Source organism: Nematolebias whitei, chromosome 15, assembly GCF_014905685.2.
Source record: "Nematolebias whitei isolate Nwh7 chromosome 15, NemWhi1, whole genome shotgun sequence".
NCBI lineage: Eukaryota > Metazoa > Chordata > Actinopteri > Cyprinodontiformes > Rivulidae > Nematolebias > Nematolebias whitei.
The window spans coordinates 17,600,713-17,611,250 of record NC_056512.1 but is presented as its reverse complement, the minus strand read 5'-3'; the positions used below and the strand labels follow the sequence as shown (position 1 = coordinate 17,611,250).

General features: G+C 38.3%; 2 protein-coding genes across 3 annotated transcripts; one reads left to right on the top strand and one right to left on the bottom strand.

Annotated features, from left to right (window-relative positions):
• Positions 1-516: 516 nt before the first annotated feature.
• Positions 517-4,430, bottom strand: elof1 (ELF1 homolog, elongation factor 1). The gene is made up of 4 exons (XM_037689419.1): positions 4,365-4,430; positions 3,448-3,570; positions 3,296-3,366; positions 517-1,139 (listed from the first exon to the last, which is right to left on the bottom strand). Exons 2-4 carry the CDS (start codon positions 3,561-3,563, stop codon positions 1,075-1,077), a joined length of 252 nt encoding a protein of 83 aa, XP_037545347.1. The 5' UTR covers positions 3,564-3,570; positions 4,365-4,430; the 3' UTR covers positions 517-1,074.
• A 964-nt stretch (positions 4,431-5,394) lies between these two features.
• tmem205 (transmembrane protein 205) lies at positions 5,395-7,532 on the top strand. 2 transcript variants are annotated; one of them, XM_037689418.1, is made up of 4 exons: positions 5,395-5,466; positions 6,777-6,883; positions 6,961-7,124; positions 7,230-7,532. In XM_037689418.1, exons 2-4 carry the CDS (start codon positions 6,784-6,786, stop codon positions 7,530-7,532), a joined length of 567 nt encoding a protein of 188 aa, XP_037545346.1. In that variant the 5' UTR covers positions 5,395-5,466; positions 6,777-6,783. The 2 variants fall into 2 exon arrangements, with proteins under 2 accessions (XP_037545346.1, XP_037545345.1); XM_037689417.1 differs by lacking the exon at positions 5,395-5,466 and having other exon boundaries at positions 6,706-6,883.
• The last annotated feature ends 3,006 nt before the right edge of the window (positions 7,533-10,538 follow it).

Sequence of the window (10,538 nt, the reverse complement as noted above, 5' to 3'; positions counted from 1 at the left end):
CTTCCTACCTCTACCATACGAGAGATTGAGTTTTTTTCTCCAGTCGTTTGTCATAAAGGAAGTTTTACATTCACTTAAACGCTCTTAAAAAAAGGTTTTTAATGAAGTATTTGTACATTGTGGAAGTGTTACCCAAATGTCTGAGCACACTTGTCCTTTTCTATATTTACTAATGTTAATCAGGCAAACTAAGCCAAGAACTGTTTGCATCCTACTGAACATCTGACTGTACCACTCACAGGACTCGTTACGCACACAGCTATGAACAAAAGGCTATTTTTTATGCTTTGAATGGCATTTTTTATATAAAGCAGTCATATTGTGTTTAAATGTGCCATCAAGTGTTGCTTGTATGACACCGATTTGCTGTTTTGCCGATTCACCAAATGTTTTTCTGCTTATCGATCTAAAAATTTTAATTGTATTAAACTTTATCGTTGCAATAATTTGTTGTGATGTTGACTAAATTCTAACTCGATCGTTTCTGTTGAAACATTTTGGCTGGCCTCTCTCCCCCCATGCCTTTCACTGAACATGACATTTGTGCAATAAAACACTTAAAATTGGCGACTGTGACTTCTTTATTTCATTATTTATTCAACGTGTGCATGAAAAAGAAAAATCACAACAACAAAAAAGACGGTTATGGTTTTAGCAGTACACAATGATTTAAGAAAAACTAACATTTTAAGTGCATCTGTTACATGATACAGTAAAAACCTTTCTCTCTCTCTCTAGAAATCCAAAAGTATCTATTAGAGGACAACGATTAGGTTTAGGACACAGCTGGAAATAACTGGTACATTCTAAAGTCTTGGATGACAATTTGGTCCATGACAACACAAAAAGATTGCTGACATAATTAAAACATTAACATTGAGAACTGGGATGCAGACAGGCTTCTGCCAAAATGACAACACTCTGACCCAGCCAGAGGAACGCGTCAACATCAGTGTCAGTAAAACTAAGACCGTGACACTTGAGAAGAAAACTGTTTGGATACAAAGTGGTGACAAAAACTGCTCGACTGGGACCAGATCCAGGTGACGGAGGAGGTTCGCTGGGAAGAGTTTACTACTGGTTAGCTGCTTCGCAGGCGTCGATCCAGTCGCTGTAAACATCAACAGGTTCGGAAAGATCTGGGTGGAAGGACGTTGAGGAAAGTGGCGCCTTTGTTGGGTTTTCTTTACGAATAAAGTGTTTTATCAGCTTTTGCTTCCTGAACTTGTTGAAGTACAAAGTGTCATGATAAACACGCAGTTTCCTTTTGACCATTCAAGTGGTGGTGTGGTAAAATAACTTTTCTTTTATAGTTGTAGATAAAAAACATTCTCGATGTACTAAACTGTAAAAAACATATCTCGAGTAAGATTTCATTTTAGTTAAACACAACTTAAGACGGGGGTCTGCAACCCGTGGCTCTGGGGCCACATGCGGCTCTTTAGTCCCTGATCTGCGTCTCTACGAAGCTTTGACCAAAACTTACAGGAAATTTTATTGTTCTTGTTTTACACCCACAACACAAAAGGCTAGTTTTGTTTGGGTTTTTTTGTACATTTTATGCAAATGTTTGAACGACACTATTTTTTTGCTTCATCACTTCAAAGTGGGATACTTCATTTCTCCTCACATCAAAGACCACATGGGTCTACGGAGCTCAGTGTTTTGATTTTCATCTAAAGGCAGAAACTTCACTTCTTTGCATCCTAGACTTGATTTTTTGTCTCAAAATGTAAAAATATCAATAAATGCTGAAATTAATTTCACTTCACCGTATACGTCGCATCTATTATTTATCACCGCTGACAACCCGGAAATGTGGGCCGGTGTTGTGCCAGAAATCGATGGGCTGCCAAATGGCGGCCGCAGGAGCGTACACGGGAGAACTTGAACAGGAATTTAACAAGATTAACACTTAAAAATAATTATTTGTTGTCGAAAATATAGCAAAAGGTGTGTCTCAGTCTAACATTTGCTTAATAAATGCACTTTAATGGTCAAATTAGCTGCATTACGCCGGGGCGGTGCAGATGGATAGACTGTTCAAGCAGTGAGCAGAACAAAGATGGGGAGGATACGGCAAGCCAATTGAATCATTAATAGCTGGTGAAGATTCTCAGTCATCCAGGACATGGTAAATTAAAAAAGTTCAAGAAATAAACAATCAAGTATAAAGTATAATAAATAAAATCCAGTTGTTTTTGTTTTGATTTTTTTTTATTTGTCGTAATAGCCATGTTTACCTATTACATGATACAACAGTATGCCACACTACTACTACGCTGCTGCCACCAAGTGGCTGAAAGTGATACTGCTCAATTTTTATTTTATTTTATTTCAGTCAGAATGAATGAAAACGGTCATATCTCAGCTAAAAATTGGTTTATAAATATGGGAAAAAAAACATAAATATGTTGCTTTGGCCTATAAATCGCAGGGCATATAAATTATGCAAAAAACTGTGACTTATAGGCTGAAAAATACGGTAACTCAAAGTGGCCCATGGGCCACCAGTTGATCATCACAGTTGTAGCATGCATCAGGACAGTTGTAGCAGGTTTCGTGGCTCCGGGCTCTTTTTTTATCGAACGAGTGAAAGAGCAGAAATGGCTCTGTGATCAAAAAGGTTGCGGACCCCTGAGCTAAGATGAACAAGTTGAATTTGACCACTCGTGATCGTTTTTAAACTAAAACTAAGACAAATACTTATGTAGTCTGTGTGGAAAATATAATTCAAAACCTTGTAGAACCACAATAATGAGCAACAACATGTAAGAATTTTCTTTTAAGTTACTCAAGTAGTGAGTTCTGTGTGAAATTTGGCCCACACCACTCCAACAGCTCAGTTTTGTGGACAGTTGTTTGTGTACATGGTCCCACCGCAGGTTTTTAACTGGGTTGAGGCCTGAACTTTGACTGGGCTCATACCAAGCTTGATGACCAAACATCTCTACTTTAGGTTTATCTGATCAAAGGATATCATCAAGTCTTGTGTGTGTGTGTGTGTGTGGGGGGGGGAGTCTGCGGTGGGGGGGGGGTGTAGATGCAACTTTGAAAATGAAGCCATGAATACAAACAAGGTTAAATCATGTCATCTGGAAAATGTCTTTTAGGGAGAATGTTTTACAGAGGAAAGGCTTTTGAACTGTCCTCTTATGAACGTTAACGGTTAACCTGCTGAGCCCCTTGAGTCCAGGAGCTCCTGGATTTTTTCACATTTTCTAAGTATAATATGAATACTTAGAAAAAGTTAAAGTATAATAACAGTTGATCTTTTCTTGGTCCAAAAGGATACATGTTATAGGAGTCTGGAACTCCTCCAAACAGACACTGCATGATATGATCCCTGTGTTGCGTGTTCGTTCCCTGGAAAACAGCCACTTTCATCACACAGCCCACGGATCTGTGATTTTCAAAGAGCAACAGAAATCGCACCAAGTTACTCACATTTTGACATCACAAGATTTCTCGTGGTTGCAGAATGGACAGGTGAACTGGGTGTCCAGGTTGCCCGTCATTTTCTTCTTGGGCGGTGGCTTTCTCTTTGACTTCCTGCGCCCCATTTTATCTCTGTAGAAAAGGAAATACAAAAGAAACAAATGAAAGTTTTTAGATCTAATTAGGTTTAAATATCTTTTATAATCCTTTTGAATACTGTATATTTATTTCTGGCTTTAAGTGGCATTTGTTTTTCATAAAAACTGTAGCACTTTAAAAACGTTTGTGCTGATGTTCGGCGTATTGGTTTTGTATTATTTGTGCTAGTGTATTCTTAGTTTTAGCATATTTCTCAGTTAATATCTTAGATCTTATTACTGTTTTTCTTCACAATTTATACTTTTGTTGGATTTAACTGGGACCCTGTGTACATAATTTCATGACAATAAAGAAACTTGACATGAAAAAAGCAATAGGGGAAAAAACTTTCACTTATACAGTTAAATAAAGGACATGGATGTGATCGTTGTTCACACACTTTAGTCACTTTGTTACTGTCCATCCTCTCTGTATGTTAGTGTGTGAATAATGAATGAATGAAGCAGACTGATTCATTTTATTTCTCAGACATATTTTTACGTTTTTTTTGTTACATTGATAACAAGGCTGTAATCAAGATAAACTAAACTCCTAAACCTGTTTTTGTAAATCCTGCCTTGCACTTATTTGAAAAGCCCAACAGAAAGGCTGAAGCGACGACTAAAGCTAACAGATGTTAGCATGTATCACTAACTGTTCCATGTAACAGACTCAAATGTTTGCTTTTCCCACTCCTGTAGCACAAATACGTTCACGTGTAAATGCCGCTTTAGTTTGCCTCCACGTTTTAAATTTCGTCTATCTGAATAAAGTGATCGTTGCCTTACATGAATGATGCTTAGCAGCGAAGGATGCTCGTTCCAGCTCGATCCGGATGCAGCGTCGAAGAGAACGTCTCTGATTGGTTGGTGCAGGATACGAACGAGCTCTGGTTGGTTCAAAAGTGACCAATTGCGGACGTCGTTCTATAAGCCCCGCCTCCAAATAAAGACGCTTCACAAGTACTACTGAAATAAAACCAGTTTATTATTATTTGCAAACTCTCAAATAGTATTATTACCTAATTTTTAAGTTTATGATGATTGATATAATTCGTTTTAGAATATGTTGACCTTAGGAGGTATGATTGTAGATATTTGTATATGTTTATATGTATCATTGTAATTTGAGATTGTCATTTGTTGTTCTATTTGTGTTCTTTTGTTCTGTATGTTCAGTAGTTCAATAAAGTAAAAAAAAAAACAATAAAAAAAACAGTTTATTTAATAGATCTGTTAAAGGTGCGTTTAAATAAAAAAATAAAAGGTCAGAACTAATTTGGCGTGCTAAAAACTTCAGACGAAGAAAGTCACAATATTCCTTTGTACACGGTTTTCTGACTAGACGCAGCTTATGATATAAAATACTGTATATGTATACAAATTTCTAGTATACAAATAAATTAAACTTTTTTTTATGTTAGATACAATAAATAACATCACAACACAAAATATCTACTTGAAAAAATTCAAAATAGTGTCAAACATCACCATCAATGATGTTTACAAATACCAAACATGTAGAACAAACAAATAAAGTGCTTATTATTGTGCTTATTTCATCCCACCTTCTCAGTCACTATTATATTTAATGTTAGGTCATAGACGCAACTTGAAGGTGGTGTTTATGTTTTATTTTGGCACGTGGTACATAAATAATGTAAATAATGTATGCTGTAAAACAGCAGGAAATGCCGTGAGCGTGAAACCAATCAAAACTTGTTTAACACAAACGTGTCACACTAACAAAGAATATCATTGGTCGCTGACCAGAAAAGGGGCGGGGCGTGTGGATTCATAGAAAATTGTTGAAATTGTTCGGTGGTGTTCGGAACGGCGCTTTAAGGCTGAGAAGTTGCGGTTGTTTTTCCGTGAAACGTGCAGAAACAAGGTGAATACTACGACTCCGGGCCTGTGATATAAGTTCATATTATTATCCAGGTGAAGCCGGAAGTGAAGCCAGAGCAGTTATTAGCTTGTGAGCGGCTAAAGCTGGTTAGCTTACCAGTTATTACAGAATCGCTGTACAGGTTTACAGCTTCTATGTTTTAACCTTCGTTTCTTTAGTTTGAAGGACAGACTGTGGGATAGTTATACGTTTTAGGATTTTGAATGTATAATCTAAAGTGTTTTTATTGCTTTGCCTCCCCTCTTATCTTCTTCTGGGAGTTTATCAGCTCAGACCAGCCTCAACTGTAACCATTATCTCTGTCCATGTCTGGTTTTATCTAAATGTTAGAGTTTGCTGTTGATCTTTATTTCTGTCATCAGAGTTACCATCAGTTATGCTTTATTATTTTTATGTCACATCCTAAGGCTCAAAGAAGCACTGTTGTTGTTTTTTTGTTTGTTTGTTTTTTTAGATTATTTTCAGGTTATACTAAACTCTTAAGCAAATGTGTTGTTTACATTTTTTGTACAAACAAGATTTTGGATTACGTGAACTTCTCGAGGTGGTTCAGTGACAAGGTCGCCGGATCTAAATTGTCTCTAGGTGTGAGTGAGAGCGTGGATGGTTGTTGGTCTCATTTGTCTCTATATGTGTCCCTGTGATGGACTGGAGACCTGTCCAGGGTGTCCCCCGCCTCTCACAGTGTTTGCTGGATATGGGCACCACTGACCTGAAAAAGAAGAAGCAGATGAAAGATAATGGATGGATGTCCACAGTAATAGTTAGAGATAGACATTTGGGGCTGAGATGGTGTAGCAGAGCAGCCAATTTGAGACCAGAATGTTGCAGGTTCAACTCCCTACCATGCCCACATGCCGTGGTGTCCTTGAGCAAGACATCTAATCCCTAACTGCTCCCCGGGTGCTTGCATAGCTGCCCACTGCTCCACCTGGATGTTTCTCACAAGTGATGGGTTAAATGCAGAGAACTAATTCAGTCATTTTATAGAAACATACAGTGATGACAACACAACACTTTTCGTTTCTTTTTTATTTTAACGTGACTTTAATCATTTAACTGTTTGTATGTTCAATTGTGACAGAGATATATTTTACAAATTATTACGTTTTAGTTAAAAATAGACGGGTGGTTCGGCCAATATTGGCTACTTCAAAAACAACATTCGGCTGTGCCTGCACATACTTAATCAATTACCAAGTAGGAAACTGAATATGCAGCACCAGTTGAGCAACAAATGAAAGTAACACGGACATGAACATACTCCATGTCTGCTTTGTCCCTCCCCCCAGTAACATCATGGCAGCAGAAGGAGAGCCAACAGACTTGATCAAAGTGCTGCACCTTCTGACACTCTCCTTTGCCTGGGGCATGCAAGTCTGGGTGTCCTTCATTGGAGGTAAGAGGGGTACAAACATGTTACTGAGGCTGCAGAACATTCTGTTTCAACACCGAGTCCGGTTTGTGTGCCTGCAGGTTTTGTTCTGGTGCGACAGGTAACACGGCACACCTTTGGACTGGTCCAGAGTAAGCTGTTTCCTGTGTACTTCTACTGCCTGCTGGGAAGTAACCTTGTCAGCCTGGCTGTGTATGCTGTGTACCACCCAAGAGAGTTACTGGACTGGCATGAGAGTGTGCAGGTCAAAGATCACATATTGGAACATGCATCATCATGCTAGTGTCAGTTTACTGTATAGGTTTAGTCTGGTAAAGAACAGAGTCCTTACATTCCTCTCATCCTGCAGATGGCGATGTTCTTTGTGGCGCTGATCATGGTGGGGTTGAATGGACAGTGGTTCGGCCCAGCAGCGACAGAGGTGATGTTCCAGATGAGGGAGGTGGAAGAGGAGCACGGCCTGGGGAACCAGGTGGGCCTGAGCAGCCAGAAAGAGGCCTACGCTAAGCTCAGAGAGCAGGATCCAAAGTACAAAGCCTTCAGGAGCACGTTTGGGCGGTACCATGCGCTGTCCAGCATCTGCAACCTGATAGGGTTCATCTGCACCACAACCAACCTGATTTACACGGCTCTGAATTTATCCACCATTTAAAAACTAGGTTAGGCAACATTTCAGGTCCTCAGATCTTGATCAGATCAAACTTAGTGGATAAAGATCCGAGGACTAGAGTTATTATTAGTAGTCATCAATGTGTGAGATGGTTTTTTTTTAGAACAAGAGCACCTACAAGCAAACAATGTGCAAAGTGAGAATATGTAGATTTAATTACACAGAGTTTTCAACCTGAATATCTTTATGGGCAAGGACCCGCTCCACCAAACACTAGCCGTGTAACGGGTCATTTGTTCATAATAAACTTTCACTATACCAGTGGTTCCCAACACTGTTCCTTGAGGAACACCATCCTGCATGTTTTAGTTGTTTCCCTGCTCCAACACCTGAGTCAGTGATTTAATTACTTCCTCTCGTTCTGCAGAAGCCTATTAATCACTCATTTATTAAAATCAGGTGTGTCTTAGCAGGAAACAACTAAAACATGCAGGATGGTGTTCCTCAAGGACCAGGGTTGGGAACCCTTGCTTTATACAGATGTCAGGGTCCTGCACCTGCAGCCAAATGGTTAGTCAATGGGATCACCACTTTCATCTACAAGAGGGCACACATGCTTGTTTGGCTTTTAACTATTTACCACAACAGAGAAGGAGCAGAAGAAAATACTATCTAAAGCACTCTGCATCAAAGCCAAGCAAGAATAGTTCAGATTAAACATGGAGCTTGAAGATCGTCCTGTTTGTTTGAAATGAAGAGAAGTGTCACGTTCCCAGATTTGTGCAGCAGCAGTGGAGAGAGAGAGACATGTAGCTGTAAGGAAAGCCAGGTAGGCCATAATTCATATGTATTAAACTTCATCTGGTGTCTAGAGCTGGGCGATATCTCGATATTTTTGTAATTATCGAGGTAATTATTTTTGCAATATAAGATGAGACTATATTGATATAAACGATATTGTGTTATACTTGAAAATCTGCCGGCTGTCTTCTTCCTCCCACGCGGCCCCCTCCTTCTCCCTCCTTGAATGCAAACCCAGCCCCTCAGCTGCGCTCCCCACAGCTTCCTGCTTCTCCAGGAGGTGGGCAGGAGTCAGACGTTTGGCACAAGTAAACACGGGCGATATATGAAGAGCAGCTGAGCTCATGAACAAAAAGAAAAACAATGGCTGTTCTTTCAGAGATAGTTTGGATTTAAATTGTCAGAAGAGGGGCAGAAAATGTTTTCTGTAGACAATGACGAAAACAAGTCCCGACAAAAGGTCGGAACTACGAGTCTTTTTCACCTTTTAAAACAGTATAAGTGGAGTATGAAGCGTGTGCGAATCAGCAGCTGCACCTCCAACTGTGTTTTCAGCCTCCTTCCCTGAAACAAACCACGGTATAAAACTCATTTAGCCGTGTTGAGCCTTATGAGAGGAACAGTGAGAGGTGTTGCATCAGTAATAAATCAGCAGTAAACACAACTTGTTTATCATATCACTAAAGACACGGTCCTTAGCAGCTAACAAGGGGACTAGTGCTTTAGCCATCTTGTTCCACAGTCGAGACTGGGACCATGTCTTTAGTGATATAAGCTGCTGATTTATTACTGATGCAACACCTCTCACTGTTCCTCTCGTAAGGCACAGCACGGCTAAATGAGTTTTATACTGTGGTTTGTTTCAGGGAAGGAGGCTGAAAACACAGTTGGAGGTGCAGCTGCACCTTCACACAGTCTTACTAACGTCGTGAAGGCGGCGCAGCTGAAGAGGATTAGTATTTAATATATGTAAATAAAGGTCTAAAAAATAAACTGTGTAATATATGTAAATAGTTTATTTTTTAGACATTTATTTTATACAGTTACAACTGTTTATGTGCCTGTGTGACAAGTGGGACAAAGCTTTGACTCAGAAATATATTTTTATTAGTACTTTATGGAAAGCAAAAATATCAAGATATATATCGTATATCGCCATTTTTCTTAAAATGTTGAGATATTCATTTTGGTCCATATCGCCCAACCCTACTGGTGTCTAATAAAGTCAGTAAAGTGCCGGTACATCACAAAGTGTTTGAGTACCACTGGTGTATGAACAGCATACTAACATTCAGCTAACTGGAAAGGTTAATGTGAAGTTTATTTATTTTATTTTATTTTTTTTTTTTACATTTTTCTTATTTTGGGTTTTCTTTTCACAACAACAGATTTGATTTAGTTTAGTATTTTCTTTTATCTTTCATCAAGTGAATCAAGTCAATTGAAACTATAGTTTTTTGTGCTATTTTTCTTAACAAAAGAGTTTCACTTTGAGTTCATCACACTTTCTATGATGGTCTTAAGGAAAGTGTTTACAGGTCCATCTGGATGATTAACACTGCACAACGTGACTTTTTACTTTTTAACAAGTTACCAGTTGTTAAACCCTACGTTCCTGTACATGACCTGCTGCCTTAGAGCCTCCACACCATTTATTTTAGGAATGTTATTGTCTCTTTAAAAGAAATTAGGTAACATTTCTTTTATTTTCCCGTTGTATTCAAACTTACGTATACATTTGCAAATAGGACGCTAAAACTAAGGAATGTACCAAGCTGTGACGTATTTACAGTTGATGTTTTCTGATGTGGCTGTTTGTCAGTCTTTATTTGATCAATCACAAGGTACAATGTAATTGTTTATTTTTATATATTTGATTGAACTAATCACAATTACCTTGTTAACGAGTCTTAAAGCACAATGAACCAGACTCTTGTTCTGTTGTAGTTACCTTATATTTCCAGCAGGTGGCGAGACTTTGATATATTCATCGTTTCTCAGAATTAAAAGTATTTCAGTCATAAAAATGTATTTTTATTGTCATTATTGTTGGATTATCATTGTCATTATCAGATTAAACAGAGATTTTTGGACTGTTCTTTTTGCACTCTGATTATTTAATTTTTGTATTCTTTAAGACAGTTCATGTTCCTCAGGGGGAAAATTGTTCACCTTAAATATATATATATATATATATTTATATATATATATATATATATTTATATATATATATTTATATATATATAT